General features: G+C 34.3%; 3 protein-coding genes and 1 long non-coding RNA gene across 5 annotated transcripts; 2 read left to right on the top strand and 2 right to left on the bottom strand.

The window, feature by feature from the left end:
- Positions 1-1,205: 1,205 nt before the first annotated feature.
- LOC108214456 (uncharacterized) lies at positions 1,206-3,310 on the top strand. The gene is made up of 3 exons (XR_001805628.2): positions 1,206-1,382; positions 1,593-1,667; positions 1,781-3,310. It is a non-coding gene; the product is annotated as an uncharacterized LOC108214456 (long non-coding RNA).
- Positions 3,311-4,934: 1,624 nt separating this feature from the next.
- Positions 4,935-8,419, bottom strand: LOC108214454 (APO protein 4, mitochondrial). The gene is made up of 2 exons (XM_017386453.2): positions 8,089-8,419; positions 4,935-7,281 (listed from the first exon to the last, which is right to left on the bottom strand). Exons 1-2 carry the CDS (start codon positions 8,373-8,375, stop codon positions 6,534-6,536), a joined length of 1,035 nt encoding a protein of 344 aa, XP_017241942.1. The 5' UTR covers positions 8,376-8,419; the 3' UTR covers positions 4,935-6,533.
- A 3,020-nt stretch (positions 8,420-11,439) lies between these two features.
- LOC108210547 (uncharacterized) lies at positions 11,440-15,270 on the top strand. Of its 2 annotated transcripts, none has more exons than XM_017381877.2 (6): positions 11,440-11,761; positions 12,764-12,845; positions 13,420-13,596; positions 13,919-14,017; positions 14,109-14,354; positions 14,662-15,270. In XM_017381877.2, the coding sequence occupies exons 2-6, from the start codon at positions 12,780-12,782 to the stop codon at positions 14,947-14,949; spliced, it is 876 nt and encodes a 291-aa protein (XP_017237366.1). In that variant the 5' UTR covers positions 11,440-11,761; positions 12,764-12,779; the 3' UTR covers positions 14,950-15,270. The 2 variants fall into 2 exon arrangements, with proteins under 2 accessions (XP_017237366.1, XP_063944957.1); XM_064088887.1 differs by having other exon boundaries at positions 11,619-11,761; positions 12,771-12,845.
- Positions 15,271-15,818: 548 nt separating this feature from the next.
- LOC108215413 (uncharacterized protein At1g01500) lies at positions 15,819-19,277 on the bottom strand. Its single transcript, XM_017387916.2, has 3 exons — positions 18,940-19,277; positions 17,524-18,265; positions 15,819-16,274 (listed from the first exon to the last, which is right to left on the bottom strand). Exons 2-3 carry the CDS (start codon positions 18,229-18,231, stop codon positions 16,026-16,028), a joined length of 957 nt encoding a protein of 318 aa, XP_017243405.1. The 5' UTR covers positions 18,232-18,265; positions 18,940-19,277; the 3' UTR covers positions 15,819-16,025.
- Between the last annotated feature and the right edge of the window lie 1,811 nt (positions 19,278-21,088).

Here is a 21,088-nt window from a genome sequence, read left to right as displayed (position 1 = left end):
CATCATTCTATTATCTTTTATAATTAAACATACTCACGCGCCCACGATATTTTTGAAAATATTCGAACTTTTGATCTCGAATAGTAATAAAAATACCATGTAATGATTAACTCGAATTCTAACATCATTTTTTAGAGATAATTGGTGTCTCAATTTTATAGTTATAAACTCGAATACAAACAAAGAAATTTGAGAAGAAATCGAGCGTGAAACTTGACAAAGACATTGCTTGGTAACACTGTATTCGATTATTCGATATCGATCTATCACTAAGAGCAGTATAAATTCTTTACTTTAAAATATTACCAAAACATATTCTCTTTGCAAGAACATTTTATCCTTTATAGGTGTAATGTCAGACAATGAATCATTTACATATGGAAGGATTCACCAAAGTTTAAGCAAAGACATGTAGCCTATAGGATGCCACAAGTCCACAAAGGTAAAGTTGTGGCGGCATATATGTGAATGACACTGAGAGTTATGGGTTACCAAACGTTATGGCCTTGTCGATCTAGGATTATCATATGGCCCCGTAGGGATCAGGTATCGTATGGGTGTTTGTTTCCGGCTTAAAAGCAGGCTTCTGATTTATAAGTTAGAAGCACTTATTTGTACCGTTTGTGTAAAAAATCAACAAGCACTTGTAAAAAGATAGGAATGCTAGTTTTTGTTTCAAGGTTTCTGCTTATTTCCCAAACACTTTAATCACTTATAAGTCTTAACTTGCTTCTAACTTCTACTCCACTTTTTTATTTTAAGCCGGAAGCACTTATTTTAAGCTCATTCAAACGGTCTATACTCCGAGCTCCTATACCTAATCCCTTTTCTTTGAAATTCTCGCCCGTTTTGAGACATATTAATATAATAATTATAAAGAAATAATTTCTTTGCATAATATATAAATGTTAATAAACTATATTCCGTTTTATATTTATTTTGAAACCTATATTCCGTTTTATATTTTTTTACAAAATCCCATTAACACTCCAGCAATAAAATTGCCGCCTAACAGCTTTCCACGCGCGAACTGAAATCTAGAATGTTCGTTAAAAACGTAAAAGTCCAAAACTGTGCGACGTATCCAACGCCAATCTCAACCGTCCATAGCATCCCCTAACCAACTACATCATTCTCAGCCGTTGGATCAGTTTCATTCCCGCAAAATATTCTCCATCTCGAACTCCTATTTCTTCTCCATTTTAACCTCCTTTCCTTCATTATCCGCGCCTATATATACACGTCTCTCTCTCCCTCTCTCTGTATGTATACAATCGCCATGAATTGGATTTGTATGTCTTCCTCTTCTTCGCTTTCAATTCTTGATTTTATGGAGTTCGGATGAATTTTGATCTTTGGATCTGCACAACAGCAGAGGAGAGGTACTCTCTCTCTCTCTCTCCCCCTCTCTCTCTCCCTCTCTCCCTCTCTCTCTCTTTCTCTCTCCATTCTCTCTCTCCCCGCTCCCTTTCCCTTCTTCTCTCCCCACCCTCTCTCTCTCTGTTAAGGTCTGCGATATTAGATTAATCGGTTGATTGATTTGCTATATATGTATCTCTTTTTGTGTATATGTGTTTGTTTGTTATGTGCAGAGAGGAATTTTGATCCGTGCTATCAGATTAATCGGATTCCAGCAATCGTGTATTCGTGTTCGATGGAATCAAAAGGTACTTTCTTTGATTTTTTTCGCCTTGTTAGATTCATTTGTATTATATTTACGTGTTGTTGTTCAATTATAAAATCAAGAATATAACTAATTGATTGAATTTTACAATTGCAGATCCTCCGGCTTGTTGATATGGTTAAGCTTTCTTGAACAAAGAAGTGATCAACGAGCAGTTTTGATTGTCGGAGATGATATACAATCGGTATACAATTATATATGTATGATTGTATTATTATTATTGTTATAGTTGGTTGTGGAAAGGCTAATGTGTTGTAGAGGGGAAAAAAAGAGAGGCGGAGAGGGAGTGAATTATGAGAAGAATGAGGGAGTAAATTATGAGAAGAATGTCGTGATGATTGTGTTGTGTCGTGTCTAGCTAGACGGCCTTTGCCATATCGGGTGCGCTTGAATGGCAGGTCAAACCCTAACCTAATAAAAGTTCTCTTTTTGTGTTGTTGAGGGGAGATGGTACGGGGTGGTTTGCCCGGCTCTCCCTTCATTGGTGTGTGTCTCGTCTCGCCTTTTTTATTTTCTTGCATCACGATCTTACACTTACACATACCATAACTTGCACCACGATCTTACACTTACACCTATGATAACTTGCACCTTCACAGTTACATGCATTTGAGTCGATGATTGATCTTCGATGGATTTAGAACTCTGTAATAGCTAAATCTGTTCGAATCAAATTCTGACATGGCGATAAAACTCGATTGTGAACACATTGGCTGGATCCATTCAAATCAAATCATGGTTGGTAAAATTTGGTTGACAACGCAATGGGAGGAGGACAAAATCTATTCAGATCAGAACATTGTACCTGTCATATTAACATGAATGAGAACATATTCACCATGTTCTAGACAGATTAACAAGATTGAGCAAATATATTCATGGAATACAACCACATGACTCTTCAGCAAAGGTACCAGCATCTTTAATCACCAAACTATACTCTTAAGTATATACTTCTGCTCGAATAATTCTTTGTAATTTTTGTTTTCAACAGCCACTTTAAGCTTATGGTAGCATTGTTATGTAATCTTAATTAGCAAAATAATTTGTTGCAGTTGTCTTCATTAAATTTATTATTAATTAGAAGAGTTTTTCCACCTTGCATTTATCGTAGTTCACAAATATTATTGTGTTCCATTCTAGCTTTCTTTACCGGTGTTGCATTTAATTTTGTTAATAGTAATTTGATGAGAAAGTATAAACTGTAAGGAAGATGTTGAACTTGTCCTTGCTAAATTCATATTATGATGTTAAACTGGTCATTGGGAGTGGCAAGGCTTAGATTTGTAGCTGCTGAAGGATTCTTAACAAAGCGAGCTCTTGGCCAACCTTGCAACGGAAGAAGATTGATTTGTAAGCAAGTCAGTCCGTTCTACCTTCAACGTGTTTAATACAACTGGTGTATAGGAAACCAGGTGTTATGATAGATTACATCTGTAGAATTGTGCAGCAGGTGGCTATTAAGGACCTGTTATATTTTTTAAAAGCGATGAACATTTCCCCATATATTTTTAAAGGTGCGTTTGCACTTGGATATTTAGCAAAGGTTTTTAGTAATTGTATCATTCCTTCAACTGCTGTGTATAAGCGAAGGTGTAATGGCGCCAGTATTTCATTGACCCTTTATTGTTGAGTTACTAGTTAATGTTTGTTAATGTTCATGGTATTTAGTACGAAACTGGTTTAAGTTACAGCTTTGGCTAGTTTGTGCTCCATTTACTGTCAAAACTTTATTGTCATAAATCCATTTCGCAACTCTTTCTGAGGCTGATTTCAGTGTAGTGCTTTTGATGATTTCTGCTGGAGCCAAGGTTGTTGGGTAAGTTAATGTTTTGGTTATACTTGGTTACATATTAGAGATTGCTGTTATTTGTTTCAGGTACTTTCCTTTAACTGTCAACTCAGTCCATAATCTCACAATCTACTTTTCAAAATCATAGTAAACTAATTTTCTTCCAAGTTCTGTACAAGTTATTATATTAGTGAGCATCTTCAATAGACTCTTAGCTCACTCTTGAATATATTATAAAATATTGGTTTTTAGTAGTTTAACGTGTACTCAATTTCAAAAATACTTTTCATATTCATTACTTATTCATTTTTTTTATTAAACATAGCATGCATTCATAAGAGTACAAAAATAAAGTAGTGAGAGAAAGAAAATAAGAGTGTTCAAGAGCTTTTCATCATAAGAGAGGTGAGAGAATAGGCTCCTGGTTATTTAAAGAGTCACTAGGAATTTTTTGGAGCTAACTTTTTTTCACGTCCTCTTTAAATTTCAAGTTAAGAGCCCATACAGAGAGGCTCGTAGAGATGCTCACAGTAATCAAGTGTGTGGATTATCGAGAAACAACCGGGTTTAGAGAACTGGTTTGCAACTGATATTCATACTGCAGAATATATTTACAGATTGTTATTCCAGATATCTTTAATTTATCAAGAAATATAGATTTAAAAGACCCAGCTATCGCTGCTTTCCATTCCTTTTGACACCAAAATCTGATGTCTATGCTTCTTCTTCTTCTTTTTAAATATTGGTATCACATTAGTGTGTAAGGTCTATTTTTGAAGATTAAGCAATTATATCAGTTAATAGTTTCTTAGTTTATTCTGAGTTGTGCAATGAAGAGGCAAGTTTTCCATGAATTTGTTGCTCTTAAAAGATAATACAAATGTTAAATTGTTGTAGTTAAATTAATATTTTTCGTAATTGAATCAAAATTCATAAGCTTCCAAGGGGAAGAGCGCTCGATCATTGTTGTGGTCGAGAGGTTGGATCCACCTTCAATTGATATTTTTCATAACCGAAATAGGTTTGTTTTGATGAACCCATAAGCTCTAAAGGGGAAGAGCGCTCAACCATTTTGATGGTCGAGAGGTTGGTGGTTCAAGTCCACCTGGGTTCCGTTTCAGTTTCTGTGGTTCAAATCCACCACTTCTGATTTAATTTTTCCGGTTAATACCTATTTGCTTTGATAGTTTTATCGCATTTGCTTTGCTCTTTAAAGTGTTCTTAAGTGGCAAGAGAATTTTATAAATTACCCTTCTATCTTCACATTTCCACTTTCATTAATCACCAGGAATGTCCTTGGAGCTGGATGGCAATGGCTCGCAGCAAAAGAAAAAGGATCATCATTTTCAAGTTTTCAGCAATAGCAAGCTAAGGAAGCTGATGTTTTGAGACTTTCTAATAAGAAAGCTACATCTAGCACTATGAAAAAGAATAAAAAGAAGTGGTCAAACATCAATATCAAGCAGCAAGTAATGAAATTTCATAAGTTTCTTGGCATTACAAATATAAATTAGACTTGTATGGAGCACCAAGTGGGCAGGAAATATTTTTTTGCTAAGCGAAAAAATTTAACTTAAAAAGAACAAGACATCAAACTGGCTATACTCCACTTCCACTAGCTCAAGCCTACAACCACTTGACTTCTGGATTGAAATGTATGGCAGAGAGAGGTCTGTTCTGGCCATTTTCTTGAACCTTTTGCTTGTGAAGACTTCTACTTGAACCAATCCTCTGATAATTGCAAGGACTTGAGAAGCTTGAAGAAAAGAGGCAGAGCTGGGCACTCGGTTGTTTCTCTTCTTCCACGTATAGTAGACAGCCGCAGCATTGAACAGAAAATTGATATGTAGCCTGAAATTGGTCGAGCTCTTGGTCCATTCACTCCAGTGTTTATTAATGGGGATGAGAATAGCTACATTAATATCCTCAATGACAGTGCAGTCCTGAAAGAGACCTCGCGATCTCATTTGGACATTACAAAATACGCAAATCGGCTGAACATTCATACCGAATTTAAGCATTCTGTCTTGGGTGAGATGTCTCTCCTTCAGCGCCAACCACAAAATAAAAAAGATTTTGAGAATGTCTGGTGCCAGAGAACACAATACTGTGGAGAATCTTGACTTCTACTACCGATGGTGTCACACATGACTAAGATTGAGATTTTCTTTCCCAAGAGGTCATTTCAGCAGACCTCATCATGAGTTTGAATACGAACCTGGCTGAGCAGATGCCTTAATTCAATAACTTCGACATGGTTTGACGGAGCAATAGACCAAGAACCATTAACCAGGATTGAGTTACCTTTGCCTCAGCCGTAGAATCAAAAAGGGAAATAATCCTCTGGCCAAGCTTCCAAACCAGAGGTTTTTTATCCAGGGATCACCAAGGAGGTGTTGTCTCTAACACTCACCCTGTAATTTATAAACTGCACAGCTTTATATATGCAGTTATATCTGGCCTGCAAGATTTTCTTCGCACTCCATGGACGTCTATTTTGAAGCAATTTGTAACATCCACATGGTTTAATGGCTGTTTTTTTGTAAAAAAATTGTTTTACATTTCAAACAGCTCAGTATATAAAAAAAAACAATTTTTTTGGGTAACTGAAATACACCATGTAAACGTAATACAGCCCATCATCGTCTTCTTCCCTATTATTACCCCTTCTCTTTCTTTTCAACCGGCTGTTTATTTGTCCCTTAACTTAAGCACATCGATAGAATCATTCGGTATCTCATCTGAACCACCAGTGATTGGCTCAACCCTGGACTGAGTTTTCGAGCAACAGAATATTGTGCAGCATCTGTAATTTTTCCGGTGACGACGACGACAGGTCAGGATTTCACATGACAGATCGGTACGTATTCCTCGTATGTGTCCCATGCCATGTCGTGTCAACACGGGTACAATAGCCGGAAGTGCCGGGCCGGAGTAACATAGGAACCAGCTGGTTAGGCATATCATACTTGAGGAAACGCTCTAAGACTTGCAATCCTGGAACACTATAATCATGAGCTTTGGACCCAACCCAGCATAATCAAATACAAATAAGCCTTAATCCACCACAACAGCAGGTGCTGATAATGGTGCTGCTAGCCCTTGCATTTTCATCATACACAAGTATTTTGATGGTGGAATAGCACCAGCTTTTACGCATAGATCCACTACAGCTGGGGCATGCCCATAAAACTCTCGACATGTGTTAAGGAGGAGAGGTGGATCTTGAGGTCTACGAAACCACACGATATTTGGAGGCACCAAATCATCTACTTCTGCTTTTTTCCAGAAATGAGTCCCCCGCCATCTCTGGTATTTAAACACACCACAAAGTCGTGCTCTGTGACCAGATGGCCCCACATGAACTTCTGAACAATGTTCACAGACCTTTGTAGGATAAGCCAATAACAACTTCTGGACTCCAGACTTGACAGTCTCCCAAGCACTCAATGTTCCTCTTGCTACAAACCTCTGATCCTCTTCACACATGTATGCATCTCCAACAAACGAATTCACATCTGTATCAAAATTCAAGTGCCTTGAATATAACCTTTCATCATACAGAAAAGCACCTGCCTGTAAGCACAATTCAACTACTGCAGAAACACGGTCAAAATCGAACCTCTCTTGATGCTCAATTACATTTTGGAACATGTTCTTAAGATGAAATGTTTTCACAGGAACAATAATATCATTCAAGCTCCCTTTAACCCACTCATGATGTTGATTCTTGGCACGGTGTCTATAACCACCACAAGTCTTTATTAAATGTCCTTCCTCGCCGATATATACTTCTGGACAGAACCTGCCAAGAAATAAAAACTCAGACAATACTGATCCAACTACAAAAATATTTTGATAAAGATTCACTTACGCTTACAGAATGAAGTTTGATTAATTTAGATATATAAAGTTTAAATTTTCTACCTCTCCTCCATTCCATTCCTACCCATGTGAACTAGAGCTCGAACCTACTACTCATAAAAAATATGTATACGAATTATTCTCATCCCTGCTCGTTGTTTTCGCAAATCTCATCATAGAACAAATATGCACTCCCACATTATTTTCACTCTTCCGACATTTTTTCACTCTTACAGCTTCTTCTGCTTTTGTTCTTGTTAAAGTATTATGCACTATTTGAATTGGGTAAAATAATACTTATACTTTCCTATGATACTAACTCAAAATTTTAATTTCTGAAAAAATACAACAATCTGCTTTCATATATGAAGTACTCAACTAAGCTTTAGGCGCATTTCACACAATATAAAAAAAACTACTAAGCACTGCAAGAACAGATCAAATTCGAACGTCTCTTGATGCTCCATTACATATTGGACTATGTTCCTAAAATTATAGGTCTTACATGAACAATACTATCAACCTAAGGCTCATTTCACACATCATAAAAGCATAAATGAAGCTAACTTTCCAGTCTAAACAAAGATTATCTCTTTATAATCAAAACCCATAACAGAGTATTAGTTCATAATCAAACCCATAGCTTGAATATACAACACAGAGAGAGGGAAGGGGGAAGAGAGAGAGACAGGGGAGAGAGGGGGGGAGGGGAGAGGGAGAGAGGGAGAGAGAGAGAGAGAGAGATTACTTGCAAGTCCAGACAGGAACAAAATTCAGAAGCGTAGAGACCCCTTGAATGAGAAGAACTCTAGCTTTAAGCACATCTTCAGCAACAGGAATCATTGCTTTAATTGGATAATCTTTAGCTCTATTTTTAATTCTTTCTACAATCATTGGTCTTAACTTCTTCAAATCCGCTTTTTTTCTTGGATGACCACTGTACATTCTCACCAACCCACCGTCTCTTATCGCCGGCGTCGTCCAAAAAAGCCATATTTTCCGGTGGGTTCTCGAAATTGAACTCATCTGGCTCATCAAACGGGTCAGTAAGAAATGATAGGAAATGTGTGCGTATATGTTTGCGATCTGGGCTTTCATTGGGCTTTAAGTGAACGGGCTTATGCTGGGCCTTGGCTACGATTTTAGATGGAGTCTTGGAATATATTTTTTATCAGCCCTGTCATTTTGTCATTTTCAATTTTCACGAAATCTCAAGTTTTTTGGTTTTCTATTCCTAAAAATGAAAAATCGGGAAAACAATTGAACTGGATGTGGCGTTAACTATCTTGATTTATTTTAATCCGTTGTCATCTATGAAGAAATTTCATGATATTAAATTAGTATAATCAACATCTGTTACGCTTTGTGACTTATCTTCAAATATTAAAAATCATTTTTCTTAAAATTATATTTTTCATAAATAAACAAACAAACACATGATGAAACAACCACGGAAGCCTCCAAAATTAATCAAACAGTTCTTCAAACAAAATTTTTATAAAATATTATATAAAGAGTAATGTATTTCAAATTTCATTTCTAAATTTATTATTAAACAACGTGACAGATAGATAATTAATTTTAACTAGATAATTTATGTATACTCAGAAAATCTAGATAACTTATGTAAATGCAGAGAACCCGCTATTATTATCGATGTACGAAACAAATACATTTTTTAACCCCAGCAAGTCGATTGATGGAAATAGTTGAGGGTTCTAAATTTCCAATATCAATAATTTCTTAGGCCGGAGGTTTCGAGTTAGTGGCAGACTAAAATCGTCCAACACCACGAGAAGAATTGTCAAATGGTGGACGACTATAACGACTAATGAGTAAACGTCGCCTTTGATCAAATCATGAGTAAATTATACGGCAAAAATTAATTTAGCGTTGTTAAAAATTAAATTCAGGATGAGGCTGGGAGTCAAATTAAATTTTAAGGAGGAATCGAAAACAGAACCATACAAACAGGAGACAAAAGCCCTTCTAATACGATATATTTAAAAAAACAGACAAGTGTTTTTTACTAGACTGATTATAAAAATTTATTTATCAGAAAAAATAGTCAGAGATTTTGATTTTCCGGAGATGTTTGATGAAAGTTGATGGAAACTTATTTATTTGTCCAAAGCAGGTCTACTAAACTTATTTAAGTCGGAAAAATTGATTCTTAAAAATTATTTTATTGGTAACATATTGATTTAACTAAAAATATCCGAGTCTATTAAAAAAATTATAAATTCAGAATCGATGAATTATCTGATTAGTTCGATTGTAATTTTTTACGATAAAACCAAGATGAATACGTGTATGTATTGTAAATCTGTAATCGAGCATCTGATGCTCTTGGGCGGACACCCGCAAATTGGTTGATGCAGATTTGTAATTATCTAAAAGTTGTGGTGGATTATCCACGATGTTTACCAAACACATTTTGTCACGTTACATTCCTTTTTAGCAAAAGTTAACACATTGGGCCTCTTTAGCAACACAGCTTTCTTTTATTCTACTTTTTGTATACTGTTTGCTGAAAAAGTAAAGTGTTTTTTGAGATTTTTGAAACCAGAAACTGAAAATCATAAATACTAATTTTTTAAACATTTTAATGATTTGCGTTTTATCATGAGGTTGTTATATTTTTAATGTGCAATAAAAATTTATTTATATATAAAGTTATTTGTATTTTAATGACTTGTTTTTTTAATTTATAAATTTAAATTACCAAACACTCAATTAACTTATAAATAAAATTATTCAAACACTTTTAATAATTTATAAGTCAAGTTTCAGTTATCACTTATAATCTTCTTTTTCATTTTAATCAATAAATCACTTGTTTCAAATTAAACCAAACTCCTAATAACGAAAGAAAATATCAAATATTCTAAACATTGTTATCAAATCTTAGTTAATAATATATGATTGATTTCACATACTAATATTAATAAAATTCTTAAATCACCTAACGAAGATAGTCATCCGTTTGTCACTTTATTCGGAAAAAAGTTATCATAACCTCACTCGTACTACTAATAGTAAAATCTTCTCTATACACATAAATCATTTAACTAAAATCGATCATCCTCACTCAGGGTCATTGAAGAAAAAAAAATTGGGACAAAATTTGAAGTACATAGCTTTAGTTAACAAGGAATACTCATATTTACTAACATAATCAAGAGAAAACAAATTTTATCAATTTAATTAAAAATAATAATTTATAATATTTACTTCATTAATATTTAAATTAGAATATAGTCTGAACCGACCCTTTTTTCCTCACTCAGAGATAAAAACACATATTTATATATTTTGTTGTTATAAATATGTGCAACTTTAACAATTCATGCCCCAGTTGGAAATGATACTTTCTCATCAAAATTTCCTTACTCGACTTGACATTATTATCAAAAATAAAAGGCGAAAAAGAAAGACATAAAGATAGACTCATTAAAGCACACAATACTTGACTTTATTGCTTTAGTGGGACTTTGGTGGTGGGCTTTGGCTGGACCAAACTCCTTCTACCAACATACTGTACTATTTTATCACGGAAACTTAAATACTTAAAAATGTAGTTGAAATTATTATGTAAATTTATTTATTAGAAAATAAATATATTTTCATTTCAAAATAATTCGTTTTGATTTTTACAAATTTTTTGAGATATAAAATAATATTATTTTTCATATTATTTTTCTTTCTAATAAAAATATAGATGTTAAATTTTTACTCAGAAAAAATAATAAAAATAACATAAAAATTGTGTTTCATCTCAAAATACGTGTAAAAAAATAAAATGACTAAGAATTATTATTTTTTAAATACTCGCTTCGTAAGAATAAAAATGACCTTCCGGTTCTAAATTTTTATTTACTAGATCAAATATAATTTTATCTGAAATCTTGTCGAGATTACAACATGAAAATGAAAAAAATAGAAAGAAGAAAATTACAGATTTGAATCCAATTTTAAGGATTTTCCAAATATTATATTTTATTATTATTGATAAAGAAATATAAATATCTGACTCGTGTATTCCTATCAATTATAATTATAATTATAATAAATAAGATTCGGTCGTATGAAACATTTGAAACTCTTTTTAAGCATTCGGGGTCATAACCGGTGATAAAACCCGTGAGAGTGAGATTTGGGGATCCATTACATTACATAGCTTAACATTTTAATCAATATTTTTTCTCTCTCTCGATCACTCTCTGTGCTGCTCCCCTGTCCTCGTGAAAGAGAACTAGTTAAGTTTGGTCTGACCCATCGTTTGTATGTATCTGTGTCTATTTATTCTCAGCTGTCTGAACTCTGAAACATAATCACAAGTACTTTGACACATCTCTCTCTCCATCTCCCTCTCCCCAGTCTCTCTCTCTCTCATTTCTCGCCAAGACTTTTCTCTCAAGGTACATTTTTACCCTTATACTACAACCCTTTTTCTATTATTCTCTTTTATCAAACTTTACTGTTGTATCATTTTTTTGTATCTATATATTATATGACTGTTTGTCCATGTTTGTGTTGGATTTTTGAGATGGGGTTGTGATTGGAAGCTGTAATTTGCTCCTAGATCTGTGGATTCTTTGTAAAGTTTGGATCTTGATTTAGTTTAATGGTTCTTGAATTAGGGAATTATTATTATATATTATTACTAATAATTCTTATTAATTTAATATTTGATCAGCATAATTACCCACTTTTTAAACTTAATTTAAGAGACACATTTGGTTTTGATGATTGTATAATTTTTATACTAAGGTCTAAAGATGTGGTATGAATTGACAAAGAGTTAAAGCAAAAAAGCATGCACTTGATGAGTTAATGGCACTTATTGAGAAATGTGGTCTTGGACTTTTGAATTAAATATTGGAGCTAGAATAAAATTTGTTTTTTTAGCAGTGTGATTCTATTTCACCATGAATGCAGATGGAGTAAGAAAACAGGAGAAAGTTAACCCTCTTTGCTAGATATTATTAGTTTGTTCCGTAGGTGGCTATTTTACTGGTCGTATATCTGGATGATCATATCTCGGAAAAATGATTAGTTTTGTTAATTGGCTACATTATCAAAGTATGTTTGGAGTAGCAGTGTTCTAACTCTACCTCATTCAAGGTGAATTTCATTTGGATATTTGGGGTCCTCCTATACATGTTATATTGGGTATGGTGCATAGGTTTTTATGAATTCAATTCTAGTGTGTACGGGGAGTTAGAGTGAGATTTAAATCCATGACCTTTGGTGATCGTGCGGGGGGGAGCCTTGCTGCTAGGCTATCAAAGTTTTCTGATCCTTGTTAAAAATGCATCTGAAAGCTCCTCTAATTAAACATAGCTCTTCTAATCTCAATTAGATAATCATGTGCACCTTTATCTGTAATTTTTCTTATTGTAATGTTTGTATGTTTCCAGTTTTCAGTTTCCAGAGATGTTTCGCCGTTGGAGTGGTTCTCAGCCATCACAGGAGAATAAAGAGCCGCTGCCTGAGGTTAAGGTAATATCAATCAAGCATTAGGTCAACATGCAGATCTGCATCGACTTCTATTTGATGGATAGGGAAATGATACTTAACATGTATAAAAGTAGTTTGTCCTTTATATATATATATTTGATGGGTGCCTTGCAATGTTTCACTTGCTTTAATGTGCATGTAAAAAGTCACCAAATGATATTTTGACTAATACAATTTTTTTAATTTAAAGAATTCATAATTTGGTTGAAGCCAGTTTTGACTGTAACGTCACAACCCTGGTCAAATTCTAAGCACAAATTTGGGGAACTACTGTTACTTTGAATGGTGTTACACCACCAAATTTGTGCATGTTATAATCTTATATGGTTGGTTAGAGGAATTAATATATCAAAATAGTACATAAAGAGGATTATGCAGTTGCATTGGAGATTATCCTATGAGGACAGTCTGAGGTTTATATTCTATAGTCTGATAAAGAAGACCACATATTCCAACGTGTGGCCAGATATGGCATATAGTGCTACCATTTGTTACAAATAGCTACCAAGATGATTGTGTGCAACCACTTCCTGACTTTTGCCTCTGTTCTCTGCAGATCAATGAGCTGAGAGTTGCTCTTGGCCCACTATCAGGGCGCAGTTTACGATACTGCACAGATGCTTGCTTGAGGAGATTCTTGGAAGCTCGTAACTGGAATGTAGAAAAAGCAAAGAAGATGCTGGAAGAGACTCTAATTTGGAGATCAACCTACAAGCCTGAAGAAATCCGCTGGGTAAGTAGGGAATGTTCCGTCGGATGTGAAAATAGTTCACATCTGAAGGACATGATTATAGTAATTAATATCATTATCGGGGAATTTTTTTGTAGATGATAACAGTTTCTTGCACCTGCCTCTTATTGTTTGGTTATTGTTATTAAGTAATCTAATTAAATTTATGACACTGTAACCAGCATATCTTTTTCAATATAACATTGTTCGTTAAATGACTGTCACTAAATATGTTCCATTTCATTCATAATTTCTACGAACGCTCCGGATAAAATTATTATTTGATTAATAATTGTTCTCTGACCATGTAAGCTTTTCAATGCAGCATGAAGTTGCTGGTGAAGGCGAAACAGGAAAATTGTTTAGAGCAGATTTCCATGACCGTTATGGGAGAACTGTTCTTATACTAAAACCAGGATTGCAGGTGATGGTTTTATTTAATTGCAGTTATCATTATTTTAACTGATTGGTTTCAAGAAACCTTCAGTGATGCGTATTAATTTTGCATGTTACAGAATACAACATCTATAGACAACCAGATGAGACATCTCGTGTATCTGATAGAGAATGCTATACTTAATCTTCCAGAAGGTCAAGAACAAATGGCATGGTTAATAGACTTCACTGGATGGTCTTTCAGTACTAGTGTGCCGGTTAAATCTGCTAAAGATACTATAAGCATACTCCAAAACTACTACCCTGAGATACTTGCTGTAGCATTTTTGTACAATCCCCCGAGAATTTTTGAAGCATTCTGGAAGGTGTGTATACTTCTTTTTATAATTTATATCTACTAAACAGAACCATACTTGTTTTTGAGTTGGCCGATACACTTATTTAACCCTTTAAGGTGTACCATATGCATCCAGAGGTATATGGTATACCTTTTCTCTTGTGTGATGCGATTATTGTGTTTAATTGCTCAATGTTAGACCAGCTGTATTTATCTTTCAGCAATGTCTTATACCACTATCATATCCTCTTGGGATCTTTGTATCCGACTATGCAGAGGTTTTTTTGAAGCCTCAGAGCACCATTACTCATATAAGTGCAATGTCATTTGTGCAGGTTGTCAAGTACTTCTTGGATACCAAAACATTTCACAAGGTAAAATTTGTGTATCCAAAGAATAAAGATAGCGTGGAACTGATGAAAACATATTTTGACATGGAAAATCTTCCAACTGAGTTTGGTGGCAAAACCACATTGAACTATGACCATGAGGAATTCTCGAGGTTAATGGCCAAGGATGATGTAAAATCAGCTAAATTGTGGGGATTTGATGGCAAGCAGAAGCCAGCTTACTCGGGAGCAGAGGTCGTTCCAGAACCAGAAACCCTTCCTTCTGCTGGCTAAACCTGTTTTTGATCGATGTGAAGATACAAGTTGAAAATTTTAACAGATTTGGGGTCCGGTTCACTTTAGTGTTCTCTGGATAAATAATTAAATGAGTAAAAACCTTGTGCCCTAGGTTATCTAGCAGGCAAGCAGCTATGGAAAGTATTAGTGAACCTTTTCAGAACAATGTAATTTGTTCACCATCATCTCATATTACTTCAATGCTTTGACTGTAAGTCTATAATGCACAATGACTCTGAACATTTTGGCCTCAGTATCTTTGTGCTTGTGCATCAGGGCATTGTTATTTCTGTTGCTATATATCATGTCTTTAGTTCAGCTGCGCTATGATCAACAATAAGTTGGTGATTAATCGAGATTTCTCACTGATTAATTCATGTCCGTAGTCCGCCAAACTAATTAAATCTCCTATTATTCATTAATTAATCATCTGATTAATCTTCAATTAATTTGATAAATTTCTGATCAATTCAATCAATTCTTTTTTTTTTTTTTTGAAAATCATTCAATCAATTCTTATTCTTGTTTTGCGTGTTCATCGATCAAGTCTGATTCAATTAAATTCTTAATCTTCAATTAATTTGATAAATCTTTTATTAATTCAATTAATCTTTGTTTCGTGTATTCATCGATCAAGTCTGAAATCCTTAATCCTTATTTCGTGTCTTTACCGATTAAGTTTAATTCCTGTTTTTTTACGATACCAGTAGTGCAATACATATGGTATATATGTTCCAAATTTGATCCCAATTAACTCCAAAATGCATTTTTGGTGCAGCATCTCGACTCCACTTCATGTATGACTCGAAAATACATTTGGAGGCTTATTGGGATCGAATTTGAAACATAGGTAAACAAGACAATGATGCTGTTTCATAGTATATATTTACAGGAGTGGAAATTGTACAAAACACGAATCAAGCCTATTCTCAGGTTCCGGGCAGTTTTTTGATATCTGCACACTTGTAGCAAACGATACACTTGACAAAACATACCAAAACGATAAACATTGAAAAATAGAGTAGAGTAGAGCAAAATCACTGTTTACTAAAAAAATCGCAACGCAGTTAGTATCAGAGAAGACGCCTTTTGAAAGTACGAGAGGTAGTTTGGTATGTGCGGACCAATAGACCAACCCCGATTCCTACTCCCAGACAAATCCCAAGTCCTAGACCGACACCGACCCTCACACCTGCATTAAACCAAGAGAGTTCTCCGTCTTCACCTTCTATATATTCTTCTCCATGCCTCCAGTACAAGCTGCTGGCGTTGTTGCTGTAATCTTCTTCCGTTGCCATTTTGTAATTTCTGTATTCCACTATCTGAAAGTTCGCAGCATTACTTGCATGTATCAGTAATTTTTAAAAAAAGCTATGTAACTACTGCAACCAATAGCTGAATAAATTTAATGATACAATTTCGCTACTTGGACCCTATTTCTTACCCACTTGGACCCTATTTCTAGGTGGGACATTATATATTTGGTTTTTGTTTTGTCAATTTAGTTGGCTACGCATGGAAGTGTAATTAAGAATTCTGTTATTCTTGAGGAAAAAATGTAAGCGTTTTATTAGTTTAAAATCATATTATGGCTACTCCTTCCATGCTGTGTTTTATTTTATATACTTAGCTAGGGCCTAATCAAGATATGATGACCTTATAGGATTAACTACATGTTGCTGTTTGTGAATAATGTTCTTAAACCAAAACACAGATGCTTCGGAGTCATTTTTCTTGAAAACGACAAAGAGCTAGACTAACCAAAAACCAGAACCCAACATGGCTCGAGGGGATGAGGCCCACATATAAGTTATGGTAAAATAATTCAAGAAAAGGGAGGAATTTAAGTATTACTCGTCCTATATAATAATTTTCATGCCCCATAACTTTCAAGGATAAGATTCCCTATTCTAGTCAGACAGAATAATGGGCCTTCAGAAAAAGAATATATGTCTCAGCACAGGAAGCATTTTGGAAACCACAACAGAAGATAGGGTTGTAATGAGTCGCTCTGGTGATTCTTGAAACGTGCACCTTGCACCTTTGTTTTCTATATCTTGGTGCTGTTATCCAATTTTACACAATTATGATGATCAGCTAGTCTGACACACCGATCACAAAATTGCTCCATGCCAACTGTAGGACACTTATGCTAAGTGGAACGTACTTCAAGCACAATTAATTTTCTCAGATTTCTGAAAATTTGGCTTCTCAGTGGGGAGGGGTAAATGGACTAATTGTCCCTAACTAGCATTAAACGGGGGCAATGTACCTGTGTTTCCCAGTTTATATGGGAAATGGGGAGGGATGAAATGTGATATATGATGACAAAGAATTAACTATACACCACTAGATCCTAAAACTACTATATAAATTTTTAGCAGAAGAACACATCTAAAAACAGCCTTTCAGGCCAGGTAAATATTAATTAACTTCCAAGATTATTAATGTGTTGTTTTTTTAATGAATTTAAGATACACTAAACGCAGTAACAGACTGTGTCAACTGTAACGAGGAGATGGTATGATGAGGAAACGAAAAAAAGAAAACAAAATTCAGGGTTCAGAATACCTGCTGATCAAGCTCAGATGTTGTGTGTTCCTGAGATTCAGCTGCTTCATACTCTGGAATTGTACCTAGCATTCCGTTCCTGATATTCTTTTTCCTTAAAGCAAGCTGTATAGTCTTTGTTAAGATGACTGGTGTTCCGGAGAAGGAACCTGCTACATAAACTTCGATGGTTGGTGACAGTGATTCAGAACCCTTAATTTGTTTCCCCTTCAAAAAACCAGTGCAAGCACTCATCACTGGCTCACAATTCATGCTCCATGTTCTGACATTGTTTTTCGACTCACCACTGAAACCATTTTTATTCGACATCTCAAGAATCCCAGACAAGACTAAATTGTCTCCATCTAAAACCTCAAATTTCACACTTCCTGTGAGTCTTACATTAGCTGTGCTCACAAATGTAGCTTCTTCAGCTTTCTTATCCACCCGGTCCCTTCTAAGAACACACGAAATACCTTCTGAATGAATTTTACATCTTGCACCATTCACCTCAAGAATAGTGTCAGGACTTAGCGGTATATGATTGACATTCAGAGACTCTGGGGTTGATTCATCCACCAAGAAATTGCTAATTCTAACATAAAACACTTTTATATCAAGCCAAGGTAGCAACAATTTATTGGAAGATTGGTAAGAAGGGTGTCTAATTATCTGAAGACTCGGATCTCTTGATTTCCCATTACTCAACGTTTCATAAGAATTCTCCATATCTTCAAAGCTTTCTTAATTCTTTCACGCCGACCTGGTTGTACACATCACACATCAACAATCATATCTCAGCAAATGTTGTAAGCAGAATAGTCCTTGTAAAAAACCCAAAATATCACTCAAAACCAGCGTAAAATCGAAAGATCAGAACTACTTACAGACTACAGAAAAACCTAGTAAAAGAAAACAAGGGAGATAAAAGAAGCAATTGAGCAGAAAGCCCCTTTGTCTAAATCAACAAAACAAAGAAGAGTGCCAGGCAGTTAAGAAACCATATTGTTAGGAACAGAAATCCTTGATGTAAGGGAGAGAAAGAAAATCTTATAACAGAAAGGTTTGATGGTCCAATCCAACTTTCTGATCAGATTGATTGAAAAGGTACTTGCCACCTGTATACTTCTATTTCAGGTAAATACAAATTCACCCCATCAAACCATACTACATAAAAATTATATATGTTACAAATACAACCTACAAGAAACTATCAATGTTCCATTATCACTCATATCCAAATTTCATAAAAAGCTTAAAACTTTAATAAATAATGGCCTCTGCTTAAGCCCAAATCAGATCTCTCTCTCTCCCCCTCCCTCCCTCCCTCCCTCTCTCTCTCTCTCTCCCTCTCCCTCCCTCCCTCCCTCTCACAAACACACAAGTAATCAACAGAAAAAAAGAACCAAGAATTCAAGTTAGATGATAAGAACTTACCAAACAGTTGACAACAAGAGAGCCATGGATCCAAGAACTGGTGAAAAGGTATATCCTCTATATTTTACCCAAAGATCTTCAAAGTTTCAGCCTTTACCTAAAGTATAAACTAATGGGAACCAAATGGCCTGCCAATATATATAATCTCAACCAAGAAAGAGACTATGCAAAAGCTAATGCAAACACAGACAATATAAAATCAAATTATCAGATAATTAATATTAATACATGTGTGTCACATAAGCAGCCAAAACTCTTAAAACTCCTACTTGATGACTTTTGCTGGTCTGAATCTCCTTATTTCCTATATATAAGGAGCCACAAATAAATACTATGTACAGTGTATGCATGTATGTGACAAGAAGTAAAAGAAGAGCATGTTCTCGAAAAAGTTGTCGAATTTGCGTTGAATGTCAAATGAATTAATTTTTTTTAAACAAAAATGTTAATCTAATAATAAAAAATCATACGTCATCTATAGCAATGACCGAGTCGAACAAACAGTAATTTGCAATCGTCAGTTCTCATAAAAATACAGTTAAACGATATTTTGAAGAAAATATATATACAAATACAAGTACTCGTTTCATGCATTTTCGTTGAATTATTCATTTGTAATATAGTTTCCTAAAATCCGGGGATTAATTCCAAGAAAATATAAAAAAATCCAAATTAGTAGGTCGATTAATCCTCCATGATTAAATTTCTGATTTAATCAAAGATTCCATAATTTTGTAAATCTAAAATTAGTAGGTCGATTAATTAATTTTTGATTTCCTATTTTTGCAACAATGACTTGTATAAGTAGGGGTGAGTATTCGGAAATTTGGTTACCGAACCGGAATTATTTTGGATATCCAAATTTCCAAAAATATGAAATTTCATTTCCAAATACCGAACCGAATTAATTTCGGATGGAAACCAAACCATTAATATTGATCCGGATCGGATTCCAAACTTTCCGAAAAACCAAACAACAGAAAGTATCATATAACACAACCTTAGGTGTGCACATAACACAAACTGTATGTGTATAGCAAAAATAAAAAGAAAATGAAATTCTTAAAATGAAATTATAATATTCATTGTAAACCATATTAACTAGTCAAACCAGAGGAACATGAGGCACCATTTATTCAAATGAAACAAAGTGCAAATCATGCAAATATGAAAAGCAGCAACATGTCTTTAAGTTCAACTTCAAATCAAAACCAAAAAAGAACTTGAGAGTTTAGATAGAGGGTAAAACACACGACCAATTGATTAAACATAAAATAAAATGCGTAGTCATCGTAACTAGATGAGAATAGTATAAAAGATATTTTTACAAAATTTTGGATTTTTTGATTAATTCGGATAAATCCAAAATTCCGTTTTAAAAACCGAAATTCCGAAATAATCTAAAAACATTCCATATACCGAATTATATTTTATCGGTTCGATATCCAAACCAAAATATTTCGGATATATCCATTCGGTATATGGATACCCGAACCGAATGCTCACCCCTATGTATAAGTAAAACTTTCTTCATTTTTAATATAAATATTTAATCAACTTTCACTACCTAAATATTTGGAAAGGAATTGAGAAATCGAGAATAAGTTGAAAATTATTTTGAGACCCTTGCTTTCAGAAAGAGAAAGAAATAACTTAAGGTGCTGGTGGGTTCTCAGATTGCTATCAAGCTCTGGAGAAAGAGCTTTTGATATCCAACTCACCGTTTCATCAAAATTTATTAGTGGCCATGAATGAAAATATAATAAAGCAAGAAAACAAATGATACTAACCTGAAATTCTTTCCCACCTCACACTTGTGACTTGTGACCCATGTAAAGTCTTTGGACTAATCCCTGTATTTTCTTTGTAATAATAATGCAAGGATGATTTGTGCAAGGAGTTTTTGTGTTGACAAAGAGAACTCGTTGCCATATTTATAACAAGATAAGGATTAGACTAATGTTGTTGCAGGAGATAAAATTATAGAATTTATATATTTATGAGATTGTCTAACGAAAATAAGTTATGTGATAGTATATAATGAAATGAATAATTATAAATAAATTTTATGAAAATACATGAAATTATGAAACAACGATTATTAAATATGAGTAAGTTTAAATTTTTTATTATAAAAATTATAGTTAAA

Source organism: Daucus carota, chromosome 3, assembly GCF_001625215.2.
Source record: "Daucus carota subsp. sativus chromosome 3, DH1 v3.0, whole genome shotgun sequence".
In the NCBI taxonomy this organism is placed as follows: Eukaryota; Viridiplantae; Streptophyta; class Magnoliopsida; order Apiales; family Apiaceae; genus Daucus; species Daucus carota.
Note: the sequence above shows the minus strand (reverse complement) of the source record. Positions and strands in the feature narration are given on the sequence as shown.